The sequence below is a fragment of the Fundulus heteroclitus genome, chromosome 17, assembly GCF_011125445.2.
Source record: "Fundulus heteroclitus isolate FHET01 chromosome 17, MU-UCD_Fhet_4.1, whole genome shotgun sequence".
NCBI classification, from domain to species: Eukaryota; Metazoa; Chordata; class Actinopteri; order Cyprinodontiformes; family Fundulidae; genus Fundulus; species Fundulus heteroclitus.
Genome location: NC_046377.1, coordinates 11,898,279 through 11,921,017, shown reverse-complemented (window position 1 = coordinate 11,921,017; position 22,739 = coordinate 11,898,279). Strand labels below are relative to the sequence as shown.

General features: G+C 38.0%; 2 protein-coding genes across 8 annotated transcripts in view; both read left to right on the top strand.

The window, feature by feature from the left end:
* Window positions 1-13,302, top strand: part of LOC105916470 (ninjurin-2) — a 43,974-nt gene extending 30,672 nt beyond the window's left edge. The window contains exons 2-5 of one of the 5 annotated variants that reach the window (XM_036149276.1): window positions 8,096-8,232; window positions 8,403-8,482; window positions 9,113-9,296; window positions 11,931-12,015. In XM_036149276.1, coding sequence (XP_036005169.1) covers window positions 8,096-8,232; window positions 8,403-8,482; window positions 9,113-9,282 — 387 coding nt within the window. In that variant the 3' untranslated portion in view covers window positions 9,283-9,296; window positions 11,931-12,015. Of the gene's footprint in view, window positions 1-8,095; window positions 8,233-8,402; window positions 8,483-8,684; window positions 9,059-9,112; window positions 9,301-11,930; window positions 12,176-12,795 lie in introns of those variants that run through there. The other 4 variants (XM_021309395.2, XM_036149278.1, XM_036149277.1 and 1 more) reach the window with 4 other exon arrangements.
* Window positions 13,303-15,490: 2,188 nt separating this feature from the next.
* On the top strand, window positions 15,491-20,794 carry LOC105915852 (E3 ubiquitin-protein ligase TRIM39). 3 transcript variants are annotated; one of them, XM_036149166.1, is made up of 4 exons: window positions 15,491-15,736; window positions 18,196-18,259; window positions 18,365-18,425; window positions 18,843-20,794. In XM_036149166.1, exon 4 carries the CDS (start codon window positions 18,845-18,847, stop codon window positions 20,576-20,578), a length of 1,734 nt encoding a protein of 577 aa, XP_036005059.1. In that variant the 5' UTR covers window positions 15,491-15,736; window positions 18,196-18,259; window positions 18,365-18,425; window positions 18,843-18,844; the 3' UTR covers window positions 20,579-20,794. The 3 variants fall into 3 exon arrangements, with proteins under 3 accessions (XP_036005059.1, XP_036005060.1, XP_036005061.1); XM_036149167.1 differs by having other exon boundaries at window positions 18,196-18,263; XM_036149168.1 differs by lacking the exons at window positions 18,196-18,259; window positions 18,365-18,425.
* Window positions 20,795-22,739: the final 1,945 nt, after the last annotated feature.

Genomic DNA, 22,739 nt, shown 5'->3' with positions numbered 1-22,739 from the left:
GACCTCTTTGAAAATATAAAGGCTGATCCGTGTTTTTTCTTTAATGGTGAGATTCACAAAGTACTAACTGTTAAACAATTTTTTGCTTTGGAATCGCTAGATTATAAATGCACATTTTGATTTTATGTTGAGCAAAGTGGGTCATTGGTTAGCACTACTGGCCTCTTCTGCATGTGTGCAGGTTTTCTATAAGCTGAAAGAATGCAGGTTACCATGTTTTATGGCACGGCCATAGGACGGTCTATTTTAGATTGATATGAGCTGCAACAATAGTTGTTCTGATTCTCAATATGCATTCCTTCATCATATGGTTTTCGGCATGGAGAATGACATGATAAATGTTCCTTTGAGAAGCCTGTATGGTGGAAATCCTCTCTCAAAGCCAGGTCACATTCCATTCATGAGGCTGAGGTAAATGTGAGATCCTGACGGTCAGTCTAATGACGCATGTACTGATCCATAAAGGCTTTTTAAGTCCCCAGTAGCTTTTATTCTGCGTGGGCATGATCCACTGAGTAGTTTTCCATCTCTTGTAGCATATGACGAGCGAGGAGAAATAATAATAGCTGCGGTGCTTGAACTGATGCACAATAAAAGAAATCTTTTCACTATAAAAAAAAGTGAAAAGAACAACTCATATCTCATTTTAACATGGAGTACTTATATTTGAATTCATACATTTGAGATGAATCCCTTGCTGACCTCCTTGACCAACATACTTGCCAAACAGCTGTAAAGAACAATCTATTTCCTTCCACCCTGTCGAAAGAAACAAAGGCTAAACTACCAATTTGTGAGCAAAGTTTTATAAACGATGATAGGTGCAGATTAAGCATGATAAAAGCACGCTAACAAGCATTACACTAAGTGAATGCACATGGCTTGTAAAAGTGCAGTATTTTGGTTGTGGTGTGTGTGTGTGTTTTGGCAACACGCCCAAGGCTGATGTTGATCAAGTGTGACCACGCGTCCCCAAACGAGGAAAGGATGGATGCGTGCCAGTATACATAAGTGCCCTTTTTCTGAAAAAAATGTCTATTTCTAATGCAGGCTTTTTAAATCCCTTCCTCACTTCATTCCTCCAAACCTAGTTGTTTCTCTAGTATTTATGGTACTCGCCTTCATATTGTTTTGACAGAGCTTATTCTAGGAACTGCTGAAGTTTCTTGGAGATTTACCCCTGGCTGGATCAAACCTGTGCCGTAACACAGGCTGTGTGGGGAATGAAATCAAGACTTTTAGTAGAAAACCAAGCATTTGAAACCACAAACAAGTTACGTTTTGGCTCGTCCACTAAGAATACTTAACATCTGTATTAAATGCCTGCAAACTTTATGTTTTTTTTTTTTGTTTCCACCTGTGGTATTCCAGCAATGCAAAACCTACAGTTTGCTCGTGAGGTTGCACCACAGTTATGATCAGCCACAGAACTTCAAATTATTCGTGTCAGTGAACTATTTGATGTCAAAGTTCAGCTGGAAAATCCCAGCTTTCATGCAGCATAGAGTGTACCAAGAGCGAAAAATAGTGTTGTAGCTGCGGTGTTGCAACACTGCGAGGAAGAAACCAGATCACATGATCTAAGCTGGCAAAAGCCATGTGTTTACATCCTGCGTACTGCTCGCGTCCCTTTGTTTACATTTACTGGAAAGCTGCCATGTGAATATTCCAAAAGGGAGTGTGAAGGGTTGTCTTTTCAGCCAAAGACCCTGCTTTAAGAATTTCCATGTTATTAAATTAATAAAGTTCTTAGTACTAAGTGTGTTTTGAATTGTTTGTTGTGATGTTTAAAGAGATGGTGAGAATCGTTCTATACACCACATTCTTTGTTGTGGCTCATGCTTATACTGCAACCTCTTCTTCCCTGTGCAGTGTCCACAATTTTTTGCTGTATTGTTGTACCACAAAGACTACTGTTTATGTGAAATAATCTGTTCTCTTTAAGTGTGTGTGTCCTGTCTGGCAATGTGTCATTAAGCATTGCTGTCTTAATGCCAAAAAGAGCCCAACAGAGTTTACTTTCAGAAGTGGAGCCTTACTGCTTATGGCATAGTGCTCCGCTTGATTTACATGTGCAAGAAGCTTTATTAGATTTTATGCTGGGACTATTTAAAAAAAAAAAAAGAAGAAAAATAAATAAATAACCTGTTCTTAATAAAGTGTCGGGCAATACAAAATTTTAAATACCATCCGAAATAAACTAAATCCTTAACAGTATTGAAAAGAATTAACAATACTGTTAATTCTAGTGTTAGAAGTAACAAATGACATTTGCTGGTTTGAATGTGTTCAAAGGAATTCTTTGCTTTATGCAGCAAAATCTCACATATATTAGCAATGACATGACCAGAAGCCCATTTCTCTTAGCAGCTCTTCAAAACAGGAGAGACAGGAGAGCGTGTAGTTCATGTTGTGCAGATTTATGTCGTTCATCATAGATTTGGACATGCGCATGACTGGTTTTCCAAGTATGGTTGTAGCCAATCAGGGTGAAGTCAACTAGGTAGTGCTTCATATCATTACTGCAACCAGCCCTTTTATTGTGGAGAGACATTTGGCCTGACAAAACAACAAGCTGACATTACTTTTCAGTTAAATTCTTTAGAGAATTTACATATTCAATAATATCTACTGTATGAAATGGTTTATTAGGTGATGTCATGGCACCTTTAAGATTACCACCCCTGTTGACGGTCCTCCCTGCCCTTTACCCTGGAGAAGCGGTCTTCCTTTATTAATGACTTCTTTAGTAAGAAATGACTCTTGGGCCGGAAACTGTACTTACATATTTAATCTAGGCAAGCCAGAGAAATGTACAGCTCAGTGCTGGGCTCTCATTTTGATCACGATGCAGGAAAAGATAAAATGAAGAAGAGAGCCCCGAATGTCATTTACATGAGCTTAAATATAGATCAGCAAGAACATGCCCCTGCAGGAGCAGTCCACCCCTCACATGCTGTCTGTGGGAGAATGGCACTGTCAGACTGTGACATAGCATAGACTCCAAGGTTTATCCACATGCACATGCTGCTCAAGATAACTGTCCATTTGTTTATGTATGCCACATCTGTGAGATCCTCAGCGTCAGTGAGTTATCTGTTATGTCCCAGTAGCCGCTTCCAGAAGCTTCTGCATCTGTAATCTCATATAATATTTCCATGTTCAGAACGGTAATTAAAATGTTTGAAACAACTGCAGCTATGCTAAGTGTTGTGATCCCCAGGTGTCTTGATTTCTTTTCTTGTCTATGTATTTTGGCTATTTTTCTAGATTGTGCTTTCTGTAGTTTTTCCCTTATGCTACACTATCCTTACGTGTTTGTTTTTACAATCTCCTTGCGGATCTGTTGGTGGATTCTGTTCTTAGTTCATTCTATTAACATTTCAATAGATCCTTTCTGTTTCTCCCTTCGGTTCCTGTTCATTTCACTCCTCACCTCAGCTCCTCGGTTCTCATTAGTTTCAGCTGTTTCTCGTTCACCTAATTGCTCTTCCTTCACTTAGTCCCAGCTTTTGATTAGCTCTTCTGCCTGCTTTCTCTTCAGTATCTGTTGGCTCAATCTGAACACCCTTACAGGGCAAGGACTCATTAGCCAAAGCGGAAATGTGTCAGCGGTTGTCATAAGTACTGTCCGAATAGTGCAGTCAGTAAGAAAGTTCTTACCCATGAAAGGTCAAGGAACAGGAACTAGAAACTGGAGATAGAAGCCATTATTAAGGGTAATGGGATGGAGCCATTCTCTTTTTTTCTATTTGCTCACCACTGGTTCGTTTGCTGTTCTCTGCAGATTTACACCCGTGCAAAAACTAAGTGTAAGGTTTCTTTATTTATCATTAAACCTTTTACCATCTACTCGCTCTGCGCGTGGGTCCTCCTTTAACCTCAAACGTAAGGACCCATGTTTAACCTGCAACCATTTACAATGAGGAAGATGATAAAGTAAAGCTCCTCTTTCTAGCACCTTTCATGGGGTCAACAGTAAGAACTCCATCACGGGGAGGAAAGGAGCTTCAGACTGCTGTGCCAAATTCGGACAGCCTTCAACTCCAACGTCATTACGTGATGGAAACGCACATGGGTGATGAGAGTCAAATCTGGGCCTACAGCCCTTAGAAAATGAGCTACAAAGTGCACACTCTTTGCTCTCTGGACGTTTTTGTTGATTTTAGAGAAAAAAGGGTGGCATCTTGGGGTCACTTAGTACTTCATAACAACCTTTGGGAGCTCTTTACATGCCAAACAGTTGTTTGGGAGGCACATAGAGAAAAAACTTTTCTTTCCTGCCATCGAAAACATTAACCTGTGGAGTTTCCTGAAATAATCTTTGATCAGATAAAGATCAAACTCTTTAGTATCAAACTCTCAAGCTGTATCCAGGATAAAACAAAATACCAATAAGTAAAGAAGCATCTCATGCCCACTGTTATGCACATTAGGGGTCAATGATGCCTTGGGCACTGTTTCTCTTCCAAAGACCCTGGAAACCTTGTTAAAATGGAAACCTTGTTAAAATGCATAACGTTATGAGCTCTTCTGAAATAAAAGTAGATTTCAAATAGTAATCTGGTGAGCTCTGCCAGAAAACTCAAACGGGTCATCAGGTTATTGAAAAAGGGTCATTAACCAGACTTAATTGGTCTTTAGTTAGGTTAATAATCCAAAGCGTATAGCCGTATCAACATGGAAAACAACCTTCTTCCAATGTCATCTCACCTTCCAGACCTTAATCCAAAATAAACTTAGAACTCAAAACCATTTAAGGGGTTTGCCTCAATGAAAGTGTTGGGAATGATAAATTTTACCCAAATGACAAAAGAAGGCTGAACAAAACCTGCAACCTGGCAATAATGTAAAAAAAAAAGTCTATCATCAGTTATTCTAATGAGCTTATTATTTTTTTAAATCATTATTTTCTCCATTTGGGATTTTGCTGTTTCAATGAAACGGCTAAAATTCAGATTCAGCTATTACTTTAAATGAAGCACTCAGGCCAGGTTTTAAATCCAAAACAACAAAACTTATGGCCAGTGCCAACTAAGCTTGTCTTAACCTCCATTTTTTTTTTTTTTAGAATCACCCAACCTTCAGAGGAAGTCAGAAATCATCTCAACAGACCAAAGCATGCAGGGAGTTTGTTTAATAATTCAATAAGTATTGTTTTTCTTTTTTTTCTTTTTTTTGCTTTATATATTCTTGGCTCAACAATTGCAATATACTATCAGTTATAGCAGCTATACTATGCATCAGCCCCTGAATTAATTACAATGTCATAATTTCAATACTACAATCGAAAATAGAGAAAGATTTATACCTTTTGTTGACCTGACAAAAAGCTATGAAACCCATTTGAGGTTTAACTCAAATGAAAATCTTATGAGTACCAAGTTACGGCTTCCTTTAAAACACACTGTTTGTGTTAGCAGGACTAAAAATACAACCACACACCAAAATATGAAAAAAAAATAACAATAGACGCTGCTTGTGTGATTTAAAGCTTTGTTTTTGTTTGTTCTTCTCAAGAAAATGCAGAGATGCCAGTTTCCTGCCACTACAAAGCACCAAGACAAAACTACACGGGGGTTAACCATGTTAAACAACTACAATGCATGCACAATGTCAGCCCTCGGTCTCCCTTTGGCACGGCAAAGTGCGTTACAGCACGATGAGGTCATGAAGTACAGTGTGTACCGAGTCTGCGTACGATCATCTTTATATATGTGATCCATGCCTTCCTTTGGTTGGTGTCTGTCTCTGCAGCCTGAAGAAAAACAGACTTAGGATTTTTGCTGCATTGACCTTAGTTAAAATAATTCCTGCATGGGTTAAGCTCTCCAGCTCAGTCTTCAGTAACCTATTATGTGCATCTACAGTTCACGGTCTGTGAGGGGACAGTGACTAAAGCACATCCTGAGGGCTCCAGCCCCCGACATGTGCTGTGTGTCATAAACTGAAGCCTTATGTAATGGTGTTTCATGTTTTCTTTTCTAGCCATCTCAATAACAAGCTTATACATACACAAACAGACTTCTTTCCACACTGACGGTTTATAATGATTTCCTGCTTCCCATACAAATGATTCTCCCAGGGAGGTGGGAATGTTTGCATTGACACACTATGGCTTGGCATTTTCCAACATGATGTTCTTCCAACTCAGCGAGGGTTGTCCAAAGTGCAGCCAGGGGGGGCGTTTGCAGCCCCTGGGATGATTTTGTGCAGCCCCAGACTGCATTTCCAGATTGGTGGTTGATGCAGATGGAGACTTTTTTAGTTTGAATGAGGGGGAAATTGTCTGCGACCAATAAAAATCTTCTTACAGTGGAAAAGATTGGGTAAAGTACAAAGTATTTGTCTGTTCATAGCCACACTTTTTACGTTCTCATTGATCTCACGATTGAATAGCATCACATCTATCCAGTGACTTTTGCTCAATGGCAGACTTTGGTGTACTCAAATAGGTTTATTTATTTATTAAACTTGAGTAAATACAGCAAAAATTAATAAATAGAATAAAAATTAAAAATGCATTTTTTATGTGACCCAATTCCCATTCTTATTATTGAGAATTGACTAAATGTTTTTTTTCTTTTTTCAGTCAAGCCCAAAAATAATTAGCAAACTGGAAGCCAAACATGGAAAACCCTTTTTAAGTTTGTTTTGGATCAACAATAATTTGCCCTTCCTGCAAAAAACTGACCACTTCACATTCATAATATATATATATGTGTGTGTGTGTGTGTGTGTGTGTGTGTATGTATATAGGGGTTTTATTTTCTACAGAACATAATTTTTCTTTTTTGTTTGATGCTGTTACGTTCCTGATAAAAGACAAATACTTATATTTACAACATTTCTGTTTTGTCTGCTTTTTTACTTTCTGCAGCGAAACTCAAATGTACATTGTGAATGTACAATCGAATGACAAAGCCTGTCTATGCGATATGAAATTATATATTTTTTGGTCCACAACTTTCAACTAGATCATTTTGGTCCACATGAAAAAGGTTGGACCACCACTGACCTAAACTGAATAAGTACTCCTAGATTATTTGAACTAAATCTATAATTTAAAAAACAGCACTACAACGGGACCATAAGACATTTGTCTCCTGCGTGACGCTTTTCCAGGTTCCCGGAGCAGTATCTCATGTCTTTGCCGCCCTCTACTGGTCGTCTTTAATTTTTCATGAAGTTGGAAAGGAATGTTTTAATTAAGTTTGTCTTAGGCCCTGTTAAAAATAGTTTAAAAGACGCCACTTATGTTACAGGAGTCGTAGCAGAATTACAGTGAACGAATAAATGAATGAATGACTGAATGTACGAATCATTTTTATCTCAGGCATTCCACCAAAATTACCAAAACATTTAAATGTTAAATTAACACGGGAGGTGGGAGATGGGAGCAAAACACATATATATGTACATATCAGCATAAAAGAATAATATATGTTTAATGAGAGCTTTCATAATGTATCAAAAATATTTTAAAAACTCACTGTGACTTCTAAACAGCTTTAGAAAATGTAAGTGCGTCTGACTCTGATACACACACAACTAACTAAATCTGGGGTTCTTAATGGGACATCTTCTTCTCTTCTGTGTGTCCGCACAGCTGATATCATTGAGTGTGAATTTGACATTTAAATTGATGGACCAAAAGTACCTTACCTGCAGACTGGCTCAAAAAGCACATTGCTGACTGTTGTTTCATCTTTGCAAGGCTTTGGTGGGCATAAAGACTGGATGGATGGCTGTCTCCTGAGAGGCACTAGGGAAAATTAAGCGTACAAAGTGCAGGGTTTACAACAGTAGGGTCACATCTAAACTGTTAGAGAAAGCCTAATATGGCTTTCTTTTATTGGCAAAAAAAACCAAAAAACTCCCCCCACAACTTTTGATGACTGGCCTTACTGTCAAATTTCAAGGACTTCATGAAAAAGAGAACCAATAATGTCCAATTTTCTTCTTGCAATAAAAGTGGGCCAACCAAAGACGCCCCAGCCCCCTTGTGGAGGATTCCTACTTTTGTATCCAATGCTTACTGTAAATTAACTATTACTTTAGTGATTGATTTCTTCTTCACTTGTTTGTGTTGCAGGGAGGTTCCACCCCTAACTTGAACATGAACCTGTATGCTACCAAGAAGACAGCAGCTGAGGGCATGCTGGACATTGCTCTGTTCCTGGCTAACATCACCCACATGAAGACCGTCATTGAGCAAGGAGCTGGATATAGGTATGCTGCAGAAAGTATACCAGACATTTCTCTTTTCAGATGCTTCTTACAAATCACAAATTATTTGTATGAGTAAAATAGAGTTTATGATACCTTTTCTTACAAAACCACCTTCATTGTTGCATCAGTGGTGTGTTTATCAAATATATTTGTCCCATTTTGATTCTCAGGTACTACGCTGCTGTGCTGACGCTGATTTCCTTCTCTCTGGCTCTTCAGATTGTGGCCGGTGTCCTGATTATCATAATTGGTGAGCATTAGGAAAATAAGCCATTTTTACCTTCATTTCAGAGCTCTTTATTGTCTTGTTTTCTTAACCATATTAACACATTAATCCATTCACACATTAGCTTTTTACAAATCCTGGTACAACGTGTCTGTCCTGCATGTTTTCTTCTTGCATTTTGTTGTTATTTTTTTTTTTGGTCTGCGTTGATCAATGTGTGTTGCAGCCCGGCGGGATTTAAATGAAGAGGCCAACCAGAAGCAGCTGGACAGCTTGAACAACAAAGCCACCCTAGCCATCTTCCTCATCTTCATCACCAACATCTTTATTTCTGTCCTTGGGATGGAACGCACTGGCCTCTTTGCCAGGATGCACTTCTGACGTTGTATTTTTGTCAAATTGTATTATCTAACACGTCTGACCAGACTACGGACACACAAATTAGTATAACTTACTGCTCTACTCACTGAATAACACCCTTATTATTTCATCAAGTATGAATGGACTGAGCCAAAGCACCAACTAGTTGTGTGTCTGTCTCCATTTTGTCGTCTGGGTGCTTGTGTTGCGGTCATCTGTGTGTGTGTGTGTGTGTGTGTGTGTGTGTGTGTGTGTTACTGATGTGTGTGTGGATGTGAATGTGTGTCTACACAGCTCGTTTTGAGCTGACACTCCTCCCCTCGTGCCGACGGTGGTTGAACTTCCTGAACAATCTGGTCACTGGCATCATCTTCCTCACCCTCCTTGTAAACATCATCAAATCTGCATTCGGCACACAACGCAGCTGCCTTCTGCGGTGGCTGTTTCAGCGCTTTATCTTATGACCTACTGACGTACAGTATGTACGTTGATTCATTGACATAATACCTTTAAACTTCAATTGAAAAATGTAGTAAAAGCCCTTAGTGTTGATTATTCATACTAACAACATAGGGGATGCAGACTCCCTATTTATTGGTGCATAAAAAGCAACAGAAACTTGCTTTTTCCTTTTTTTACCCAAGTAGTTGAGCTGTTAATCAAAGGAAGGGTGCCCTGGGTGGTTAGTCCTACTGCCTTCATGAAAAACTGCCACTTTGTAAACATTTTAAAGATGGCAGGCTTTTAAAATATTTATTGAAAAGAGGAGGTATTGTGTTTAGAATACCAAAGTCTCTGACATAAAAAACAATATTATTTATTGATTTAGTTACACCAGGAATGCTAAACATGGCATAACTTCAAAATCTCTTGGGTTTGCTTAAAAAAAGAAGCGTGTCCAGCCTTTTTTATGAAATACCTGAGTAGTTTACATGTTATTATGAAATAAAAATGTAAATGAAAACTTAGTCAGATCGAGTCTTTTTAAAACAACCATTAGTCGATTGGTTAAGCGAGAAGAAGAACCAGATTTTTTTAAAATGATTTTGACTGTAGGAAAATAAAGCTGAACCCACGTTTTACTATTGTTTTCAGTGTTATATTTAAATAGCTTTTACGAACCCAGTTAAGTTCAAACATTTAGAAGTTGAACGGGACTTCTTTTTATCAGCCTTGGAGACAGATAAAAAAGCTACATGTCTTTTTCTCTTTTCTTGTTTTCTTGCCAGACATTAAACCCTAGCCTGTATACATTACTTAATGGCCTATGGTGTGACACTACAACCGGTGGCTGTTTACCTTTGGATAGCATAAAAGAAAACCTCAATGGACAAAAAAAGTTCAGTTCAGAAAAAGAGCTTAAAATTGCATTTTTCATTTTACAAAGAGATGTAAAAGGCACGTTTTTTTTTTTTTTTTTTTTTTTTTTTTTGCTTTGTTTTAAACTTTAGCCTGTATTATGTTACACACAGCATGTGTCACTATAACCAGCAGCTAATTAGCTTAGCATGAAGGAAACCTTTATTCTTTCAAAACAACAATCACAGAGCTAGCCATAGTATTCAACAGAGTTAATTATTTGCTGTAAATAAGCTCTTACCACCCCAGTTAACCTCACCCGTTTCCAGAAGTGAAACAATGTACAAACCTTAAACCTAGCTACGCTAACTTGCTATCAACTTTAGCCACATATTTAAAAACTGAAATAAAAGGCAACATTTGTTTGAAATTTTTGCTTTGAATAAACTGAAGGATTTTATATAGTATGGCATAACCATATTTTAATTTGCAAAAAAGAGACTTGACCCAGTTGAGAATCACTTTAGTGACACTCTGTGATAGACTTATAATTTTAACATATTTAAAGTATTGTAGAAAGTTGACCAATGGCTACATGTGAAGTTTTATTGAAACAAGATCTCCTGTATTTTTTGTTTATGATTGTGAACTACTCTGACCTCTCACATTGTGTGCATGCATTTCTCCAGCAGTAGATGGCCCTCTTCTGCCACTGGCGTTTACCGGGGAGATTCTAGTTATCGGCTCTGGGCATGTGTAGCTCAAAATGAACCAACCCTTGGCCTTGGCAACAGGCTAAAACCAGATTAGTCTCCTCTCTGTGATCTACAGTGTTTTCGCATGCTGCTGGTCCAGATTTCCCTGAGATTACATAAAATTTAAAAACTGCTTTCACAAGTCAACAAGCACAAAAGTGACATTGAACATTCTGGAATTAAATAAGGATTGAAATAATGACGCTTCTGTATTAGAAAATTAGCCTGTAACCACAGCAGCTCACTTTTCAATGGGACAGAGAAATCTAAAATAATATTCTGAGAAAAAAAGTAGGCCTATTCTATTCTTATGTTTTCAGTGTAACAATAAAACTGCATCAACTCTCATGTCCATGACACCTACATGATCTATGGCACCTTTATCATACACTCCACCACCCATTAGTCCTGGGCGGGACGTTATGAGGAAAATTCCTTTTGCGGTTCTTCTGTAAAGCAGAACTTTCACTCTGATATATTTGGAGAATACACGTTTTTGTTTAATAAATGAGTTTCTTAATGATACTGCTACCTTTTACTTTTAAATTTAGGCTACATTCAAAATAAAATAAAAAAAGACTTTCTCAAAACAGCATTTCATCTTTTTATCTATTTGTCCAGTACGACTAAAAAAAGTGAGCTATTATTGTGACAGGTTAATTTTCTAACACAGAAGAGTCATTATTTCAATAATTTAAGTCATTTTTATACTTGTTGGCTTCTGAAAGCCTGTTTGAAGTTTGTTATTCATTTATTCTTTTTAACCACACAGAGAAGGCACTCTTAATATGCTGAGTAATGGGAGTGTCATTAAAGCGTTTCCCAACCAGGCCAAGTCAAGTAAAGTTTGAGCCCGTATACACTAGGATATTGCAATTATAAGTAATTTATAGAGTACATTTTTTTCCCAATTAAAATCCCACTTACACAACACAGAAGCTGGTGGGGTGTGTGACTGAATTGTATGGATGCATGGAAAGGGTAATACCGAGAATGTAAGGTTCAACTGTATGTGTCGTGTCTGCATGTGCGTGTGTGTGTATGTTTGTATGTTGTAGCCCGCAGGGACCTGAATGTGGTGTCCAATCAGAAGCGACTCGACTACCTGAACAACGTCACCACAGGCGTCATCTTTGCCACCACTGTGGTCAACTTCTTTGTTAGTTTCTTCGGATCCAAGAGGACTGGCTTCTTCCGGTGGCTGCTGGCTAGACTCCACTTCTGACACATTCAAGACCGCCAACCCGATCTCATATACATGACACAATTCAACTATCAAGAAAATGTCTCTCCAGAGTGGATTTATATATATATATATATATATATATATATATATATATATATATATATATATATATATATATATATATATATATAAACACAATTGACACCATGACAACATTCAGGAAAAGACATGGACAATTCAATTCAGTTTTCACCTCTTAGTTATTATTCAAGTTTTGTAAGGGGAACTCAAACTATAACCCAACTAAAACATTGTCACTTGTAACTACTGTAAATTTGCTGATATGAAAAAAAGTAATTTTCTTATTTTTCAGACTTTTATACAGATTTTGGCTGTTTTCCTATCTTGTAATTTGATTAATACATTTGAGTAAACATTTTACCTAATGCACCATATTTGTATTTCATATGAAAATAGGGTAAAAATCTATAAACTTTCCCATCCTGGAACCTGAATAAATCAAGTGATTTGAAAAAAACTTGGGTTGTGCTTAGTTTATAACCAAAAATGTAAAAAAAAAAAGTACAGAATTAAAAGTCCGAAGTGTCCATTCATGTGAAGAAGATGAAATAAAAACGTTTTACTCTTTTTTTCAAACTCTTGTCATTATTATTACTATATTAGGGAGGATGTGATACATACAAGCTTTTTTTGTACTTGTGGTTTGTGTGACGCAGGCCGTCGGGATCTGAACAACTCCACTCTGCAAAGGCGTCTGGACTACTTGAACAACGTAACAACCATCATAGTCTTCATCACAACAGTTCTCAACTGCTTCGTCAGCACATTTGGCATGCAGAGGACGGGATATTTCCCATGGCTAATGATGCGTATTCATTGATACACATGTCAGCTTTGCAATAGTTTTTAATCCCATCTGTAACTTTACTGTGTAACTTTGCAATAACAAAACCTCATGAGCATCACTCAGATTATTATTATTATTCATAACAAAATGAGTACTACAGTTTCATAATAGTTGGTGTTAACTTATTTCTGTAAAAGTCTAATAAATATATGCCAGAACATTCTTTTTTCCTCTGTATTTCACACAAAGGGAGACCTATTGACAGGTTTCTTCCAGCTTGGAAAGGTTCTGCATATGCTTTGACGCTGAATGATTTTTGACAAGTTTTCTATATTCTAATAATTGGTTTCCAATAAATATCATGTACCAGCAGAAATCACTCAGAGCTATTTTTATTTGATGTAGAGTCCTATTTTTAATATGTCATAAGAGTCCAGTGGTTCAAACAAGGAGCAGAACCACCATCAAAGAAATTATGGTCTATCAAATCTTCAGAAAATAGTATACAATTTAATTTATTTACTCATTAGATTTGAGTGATTTTAAAATCATTTCCCCCCACAATTTATCAATAAGAAAACCTATTGAACAAGAGAAATAAACTTGTATGGTATAGTTAAGTATATGGATAGAAACTTGGTTACTCATTGCTGGTATAAAATGGAAGTTTAAAGGGACAAAATAACAAAAAGGAAAACTGACCCAGAGCCTTTTCCAAGTACTTATGTAAGGAATACTAATTTAACCATTATAAGTAGGGTTGCCAAGTTTTTGGGAAATTGAACAAAGGAGCTTGAATAAGATAATAATTGAAGATAATTTATAAAGAAATATAAGCAATTTTTAGGAAATTAATTTAAGAAGGTAATGAATGTATTTATATATTTTATATTTTGGTTGGAAAAGTTTTGTAGTTAATAGATTTTGATTAAAAAACTAGGTTTAAATTATCTAATTTCCTCCTTTTTTAGATTCAATTGCAGTCAGAAAATACATTTAAATTCAATTTAAATTCCTTATGTCAAACTTCAATTTAGAGTACACCCTGCAGATTGAATTTCCTAATGCAAATTATACAGTGGCTTGCAAAAGTATTGATACCCCTTGAACGTTTCCTCATTTTATCGCATTACAACTACAAACATACATACATTTTATTGGAATCGTATGCGAAAGACTAACACAAAGTGGTATACAATTGTGAAGTAGAAAGAAAATTATGCATGATTCAAAAAAGAGCCCCCTTTTCTCTTAGTGCAACCGACTGCCTTCAGAAGTTGCCTGATGATTGCTAATGACTGAATAGAGTCCAACTGGGTGTAATGTACTGTACTGCATCATCCACTGTTCAATGCATCATCCAGATATGGAAAGATTATGGCACAACTGTAAACCTACCAAGACAAGGCCGTCCACCTAAACCTACAGGGCAAACAAGGAGAGCACTGTGAAAGAAGGTGCTTTGATCAGACGAGACCAAAACTGAACGTTTTGGCCAAAATGCAAACCTCCATATGGTGGAGATCTAACCCTGCACATTACTATCCCCACTGGCAAATATGGTGGTGGCAGTATCACGCTCTGGGGGTGCTTCTCTTCAGCAGGGACAGGGAAGATGGTCAGCATTTATTCTGGTCACTTGTCTCTGCCGTCATCATCTGGACAGGTTGCTTCAGCCATCATAACTTGTTCCGTCATTGTCATCTGTTCAGTCTCCCAAACAACCATCTTACAATAAACCTCTGAAAAGAAACATGCGGTCCAGCTTGAATATCTGGTTTTATGGCTCAGTTCCGCATTACAAGCGCATACTTTTCTTTATACCATGAAGAACAATAATTTAATATACAGTCACGTTTAATAAATTAATTTGTGTATATCATTTATTTTAGCAACTCAATTAACCAAGAGAATCATAATATGTAGATTAACACAGACTGATGGTGTTTTAAAGCCTTTGTTTCTCTTAATTATAATTTTCTCAGACTCCAGCTAATAAAAACACAGCTTTTAAGATTAGGATATGGAATCAAACTGTTCATGCAGAAATGGGGGCTCAATGAAAAGTATGTCTGCAACAGACTGGCGACCTGTCCAGGGTATACCCTGCCTCTCGCCCATTGAACTCCTGGAGATAGGCACCAGCACCCCTTGAGACCCCATGAGGGATAAAGCGAGTAAGAAAATGGATGGATGGATGGATGAAAAGTATGTTTAATACTGTCGTAAAGGTTGTTGTTTTTTCAAAGGGTACTTTTAATCTAACAAACAAGCCTCTTAGAAATCTATATTCTTATCTATTGAATATGAATGTATATTTACATATATAACTCAGTATTGTTTTATAAGGCCGGCTGGAAATTGCATTACTTTGCAAATTCGATCACAAATGGTGAAAGTTGATCTTTTGAACTTTACTGTTTAACAGGTGTTGTGATTTCATGTGTGCATCTAGCCACCAGACCAGTTACACAACATTCATGCTGCCAGTAAAAGAAAACAGTCATACCTGTTAACTCTATCACCGATCTAGGAAAAATGACCGCTGAAAACTGTAACTGGTCTCTTCTTTTGTCCGTGCTTCACATCCCTACTATTTAAAATGAGGATGTTCATCTTAGTACTCCCAACTTCCTTCAATGCTGTGTTGCTAAAACAAACCAAAGGTACGGATTGAGAGATGAAATATGTGTTTGTCAAAGGCAGCTTTTATAGAAAGGGGTGGAGAGAGCGCATTCCACAATGATTTCAGACACACGGGAGTGTGCAGCTAAAGTAAGACTCAAATCAAGCACAGGACAACCACACAGGTAAATCAACCTTGTCTCATTTGTTTAGATCAGCTTTACTACGATAGTTTTGTATTAGTAGTTATTATGCTGCTAGGCGATAAGACCTACTCTCATCTTAATATACATAGAAACCTTAATAATAGTTGGGTAATAATATTAAACATATTAAACTTATTATCTACATGTCCCAGTAAATACTATCTTTATAGCAGAACATTAATTATTTAAACAGCTGTTTGGATTTATGAAAATTACTAGTATTATAACAAGACAACTGGCACAGTGCCACATATCTTAACACTTGAAAAACAAACCAGATCAAGCAAAGTACTCATTACTCATTCATTCATTGACAGTCTTCTTGCATGTCTTGATAAGCGATAACTTGACACACCTGATTGTTGACTACACATGAGTATCGGTTTCTCCAGAACCAGAAATCATGACACACAACAAATTAATGTTTTGAAGCTCCTACGTGCTTGTGCTGCCTGTATGATATACTGGTCCAAACCCAAGAGTTTTGTCCACACATGGAAAGTCTGAGACGACAGGATCTCTTGTGCAATTGCCGTCCTTACAATACTCAGTTAAGCAGGAATATGTGGTCGAACGTTTGTGTTTTCTCTCTGCACCCAAACTGAATGACTCAAGGGATTCCTTTCAATCCAGTCCTTCAATGTATTGACATTTGCGTCACGGGTTACGCTCTACAATACAGCTCATTTGTCGCAAAGATAGACTAGTGTTTACCTGTCTCTCGCCAGCTGTATGTCGCTCCGCCTAGCTTGTGAGTGAAGCTAGGCGGAGCGACATACAGCTGGCGAGAGTCAGGTAAGACTAGTGTTGCCTCATACTGAATTGCTATAGAAAGAAACAATGAGAACAGATTCAACATATATTTGTCTGACCCCCATTTCCAAAAATTGATTGTTCTACCACTTTACCCTATAGCAGCACAAAGCAAAATGACAATAGCAAAAGACCTTAAAAACATATTTTTGCCACTGATTTGGAGTTACAGTACAATGTTACATTTCTTAGACATCAATATTAAAAGCGGTGTGTGACTCTGCGTGAATTCAGAAATCATTTTAAATAACGGAGGACCACTGTCAGTTGTAATTATTACAAATGATCATCCCAAAAAATGTCAAATATAAAAAAACTGAATTAAAAATATAAAAAGTGTCATTTGTATAAAAGGATACTCACCTAACTGTGTCACATATAAACAGTTTGATGTAAAGACTTCTTGCCTCCGAGAAGTTTGTAGTGTGACACGAACTGTATGCGCGGAGTTCACGCGGAGTCCACCTCGAGTACCCGTAGACCTCTCCGGAGTGAAGTACGCCCAAGTATGTAGGGGCCTTTACATGAATGCACTTCTAGTTTCTACATTACAGTCAGGCAGTCTTGTAAACAGCTCAGGGGTCCAATCGGGTAGTGACACAGTGTACCGTAATGCTCCAAATATCCATTGAGCGGAGAGGCGTACTTACACATTTTAACAGATTTTTGAGCGCATTGTACCACATAAAATTGGTCAGTAAGCAGTTTTTGAGAAAATTTCAAGGATTTTAAGTGCACCTTATAGTCTTAAAAATACATTTTTTTTCATAATGACATTTTTCAGCGGAACCACTTTGCCTGCAAATCAGCGTCAGTACATTCGACCAGCACCACCATTGGCTGATCCTTAAGTGATTACTTTTTCCTAGCTACTCCATTAACAGCTTGCACTTAGTGTATCCTGGGCTGCATCCTCCGAAGGCTGCATTTGTAGGCCGATTATGGGGGCGACAAAGGCTGTAAATGCAGCCCACAAATGTGCCATTGCGGGTTAAAGATCATTTTTTGATGGGAAACAGTAAAGGTGTAGAGGAGTGAAAAGCTGTGAATAGAGTTGGATATATTGCGCTTCCTTTAAAAAAAACGTTTTAGGCTTGTGAATTGACATATCGCTTGATTTTAATAATGCTCGGATGTGTTCGGACCGCACCTGGCTTGCCTCGTTGGCTTCCAGCTGACCGGGCACCAGTTGCAGCTCTCTATGCCGAGAGAGAACGCCTCTCTCCCGGCACATTGCTTTCAGACTCCAGTTGACCAGGAGGTTGACGCTGGTTATTCTGAGAGAGAAAACCTTTCTCCCGGCACGTTGTTTTGCAACTCTTACTGGCTTTCCGCAATGCAAAATAAGACAATGTTTGGTTAGTTCATTATTATTATTCTCTGCAAATAAATTGATTTAAACTTTTTTCATGAAAGTTATGTGTAATTTATTAGGTTTCACTAATAAATTACACAAATACTATTTGTCATCAACGAATTTTGTTTTGTGGTATATTTCTATATGAACATAAAATTAAACCTTTGGCTGATTAATAAGTGAGAATAAAATATTTTTTAAACAAAAGATTGTGAGCCATAATTAATATATAAGGGGAAAGATAAAAACTGTGTACACTTATTTACAGGAGACAGCGGGATCAACCTTCAAGCTCCAGTTGCTTGGCTTCGCAGCTGCTTTGCGCTATCTCGGTTGGTAGGCAACATAAGTAAAGCTAAAGTAAGGGTGGTTACAGCTGGTGGAGGCTGGACCGTCCCAAGCCCAATTCACAAGCCGATCTCTTCCTGTCTTTTCAGGGTCCTTCAAAGGATGAAGCCCCAAGAGAAACGGACCCGCCCCGTTTCTCTTGACTGGCAGGTGAAGTGCTTCTGCTGAGAAGTGTCATTATGAAATAAATAGGCCATTGGGGAGTACACCATGGTGAAATAAAAGACAAATTTTAGAAACATTACATTTTGAGATAAAATGACAGAATAAAAAGATACCTCAACATTATTGTGAAAAAAGTTAATATAAAATTAATTTTAGATTGTTATACACAGTTTTAGAGAAGAATGAAACATATTTCATAATAATGAGATGATAATTTTCTTATCTTTCAGTTATTTCACAATGTCGTCACTTTGCATAGTTATCTCTTATTTATTCAAGTAGATAATTGTTTCATAATATTTTGTTTATTTATTTAATTATTTAAGAGTACTTTGGTGTTCCATATGAAATCAATAGTATGAGTTATGAATATCTCACTCACTCTAATCCTTTCCCCTTCAGACATGGCCTCAGCCTGCAGCATCCTTTATGAAGAGCAGCTCCTGTGTTCAATCTGTCTGGGTGCGTTCAATGAGCCCGTCTCCACTCCATGTGGACACAACTTCTGCAAGGGTTGCATCACGCAGTACTGGAACAGTCAGATCAATGGACCTGCAAAATGTCCCCTCTGTTTGAAAAAGTTGGGCAACAAACCGAAGCTCAGGGTCAACACAGAGTTCAGAGATGTGGTGGAGCATTTCAACCGCATCAGAGAAAAAGATGGACCTAAGAACATCGCCCAACCAGGAGAGGTTCCCTGTGATGTCTGCAACGAGCCAAAGCTCAAGGCCCACAAGACGTGCCTGGTGTGTTTGGCCTCGTACTGTGAGCCGCACCTGGAGTCCCACCAGAAGCTGAAGAAGCACAAACTGATCGATCCCGTGTCCAACCTGGAGGACAGGGTGTGCAAGAAGCACGACAAGATGCTGGAGCTGTTCTGCCGCACAGACCAACACTTTGTTTGCGCCATGTGTTTGAACGACGACCACGAGGCGCATGAGGCGGTCACCCTGGAGCGCGTGTTCAAAGACATGAGAGCCACGTTGGAGAGCGTGGCCTCAGAGATGAAAAAGATGGAGAATGTTAAATCAGCCAGTGTTAAAAAAATCAAAGGCTTACTTCAGAAGAGCAGGAAAATGTCAGTAAATGATATTGGTCAGATTGTACAAGTTTTAGCACCTCTGATGGCTTCTCTGCAAAGAAAGCAGAATGAGTTGGTTAAGGTAGTTGAACAGAAGCAGAAAGAATCAGAGAAACAAGCTGAAGACCAGATAACTCTGCTGGAGCAAGAACTTTCTGATTTGAGAAGAAGAAGATCTGAAATTGAGCGTCTTATAAAGTCAGAAGACTACCTCTACCTGCTGCAAAACTGCCCATCCACACTAACACCTGAGACCCCTAATCCGATGGATCCACTAACTGAGCAGCACATCTATGCAGGGTTAGTGAGACAGTCAGTAGCCCCGATTAAAGAAAGAGTCAATAATGAGATGGAGATCCTGATTCAAAAGATCAGGTCGCCTAATTGTTGTGATCCACCTGAACAGTCAGAAGAAACTGAAGACATGAGTGCAACAAACTCTCCTGAAGGTGTGTGGCGTCCACCGAAGGACGAGCTAATGATGATTCAGCAATGCAATGAAGTCAATGTGACTTTAAACTCCTACAGCGCCCACCCATACCTCATAGTGTCTGCAGATGGGAAGGCTCTGAGCATCAGAGAAAGTGAGCCATTGTTTCCTGCTTTTGGCTGGAGATTTGAACATTACTGTGCTGTGTTGGCAAACGAAGGTTTTTCTTCAGGAAGATTCTACTATGAAGTTGAGGTCAACAGAAGTGAATCCTGGGTCTTGGGAGTGGTCAAAGAGTCCATTAACAGGGATGAAATGTTCCCACTCATACCTGAGCATGGAGTCTGGGTATTATTTGGATCACTATGTCCAAAAAACTACGAGAAAATTGGTGTATTTGTTGATTATGAGAAGGGAGAAGTCTCCTTCTATGACACAATGGCCAGGACTCTGATACGGTCGTTCACAGAATGTTGCTTTACTGAGACCAAAACAGGACTACAAGCTCTTCTTTACTCTTTTGTTGGACTTTCCACTGTTCACAGGCCAAAGCTTTACCCTTTCTTTTGTTTTTCTGGATTTATAACTGATACTCTTGCCATCACTCCTGTACAATGTACATCCTAAAATGCTCGAGAAAAGAATAATCTGATTCAGAGTTTTTGTTTACACCAGAGATACTAATAATAAAATCAATGCTTGAAGATGTTGATTAGAAGCTCCCACTGGATCTTGTAATATTTTCCATTTTAACTGAAGTAATTGCTCTGGTGTTGATCTGGAACAAATCCTCGCTCTGAGAAATTCACAGAAAGAATCTGGCTAAATTTCTAATAAAGAAAGCAAAACAATTCATCCTTCAAATAGATTTTTTATGCATTTTTAGATTTTGTTATTTTAGTTTATATAAATCATATAATCTTGGTACGGGTTTTCATTAAAAGCTCTCTAGATCCATCACCTATCTAAAAAGATGTATAACAATAAAAATAAAACATTCTTCAAATCCTGAATGAAAATATTTTGGATCCTGGGAGCCTTTTAAAATGAAACTGATTCTATATTTTCATTCTGATTTGAATTTATGTTTCATTATGTATGATTATATATTTTAATTTGTTTTAGAGCTACTCTAATGTACTTATCAGCTTTGAAATGGCATTCAATTTTAATTAGATTTTTATCATTGTAGTTACTTTTAAACAATTAGGTCTATTTCCTTAGTTCCAACATCCATCTGCAAAAACAAACTGCCTGGATATCTGCACAGACCCCCTGGCCCCCATTTTCACACAGACCTTCAACAGATTACTGGAGCTGTGTGCCGTTCCCTCCGCCTACAAACACTCACCAATCATCCCGGGCCCCAAAAAAAACAATATCTCTGGATTAAATGATTACTGACCTGTCACACTGTCACATGTGTTGCAACGACTGGTGTTTGCCCACCTTCAGGACATCACAGGAGCCGTGTTCGTTCCTGACAAACAGGAGTCAGCAGGTTAGGCTGGGGAACGTCCTATCCAGCACCCAGACTACTAGCACTGGCATCCCCCAGGGGTGTGTACTCTCACCACTGCTCTTCTCCCTCTACACCAATGACTGCATCTCAGGAGACCCAGCTGTCAAAACTCCTGAAGTTAGCCGACGACAAAATGGTCCTCTGCCTTATCGGTGATAAGTCGGCCTCCTACAGAGATGATCAACCTCCTACAAAGAGGAGGTTGATCAACTAGCTCTCTGGTGCAACCACAACAACAGGGAGCACACTCAAAACTGTAGAGATGATTGTGGACTTCAGGAGGAGCATTTTTTTTTATACAAGCCTTCAATCTAATGAACAGCTGACTCTGACAAAAAAGTGCAGTTCATTTTTACTGTTCATTTTACGGTACACCAAATCCACCTACCTTATGTACATAACATTGTATATATTACTAATTTATTCCTGCATTCACATTCTCTGCACTCATCTCACTGTGGACATATGTTTGTATGTGAATGTTCAACTGTACATCACTTCCACCAACGACATGTACATAATAATAACAACAATGGAAATAATATTTACTCTTGCATCATTGCATTGCTGTCTCAATTTTTCCATTTGTACGAACAGTGGTTTGAATCATAGGGTGACTGTGGAAACCCAAAGGTGTTAAATCAAGGGAGCTGATCACCTGAAGTAAGGACACTGATTTCAAAGGCCCTTTTGATTGACTGGCCATTGAGGGGAAATTCATGAAATTGTGAGGTAAATTTACAAAGTGAGGACCATGCCTTGACTTCCATTAATTTTCAAGCCTTTCTATTGCCTTTCCCTTGCCCTAACCATAACTCAAATCTTTACCAGTATCTCTCTCTTAAAGATTAGCTTTGCACATATATAATGCATTACGGTAACACAGCTGTAGCGAAATGGAGAAAAAGAGAGAAGCTAACCCTAAGAAAATCTATCTTTTTGAAAAAACTATTACTTTTACATGGATATAATATAACGAGAATAAATATTTCAAAATTTCCATCTAGATTTTTTAAGACATACCAAGTCAAAGTTCATCATAATCCCAATCTAGGGTAGGCGATTGATTCATTTTCAGAAAGTTATTACCCCCAAACCATGAGAGGTGACAACAAGCTTTCTTCAAATTATGTTAAAGAGTCACATATACTCTAACTAGAATAAATATTTCATAATGTTACTGTAGATTATTGTTGGGAGAAATACCAAGTCAAAGGACCTAATATGCATATGTTTGTCATTCTACAGCCTAATACCAAAACACTT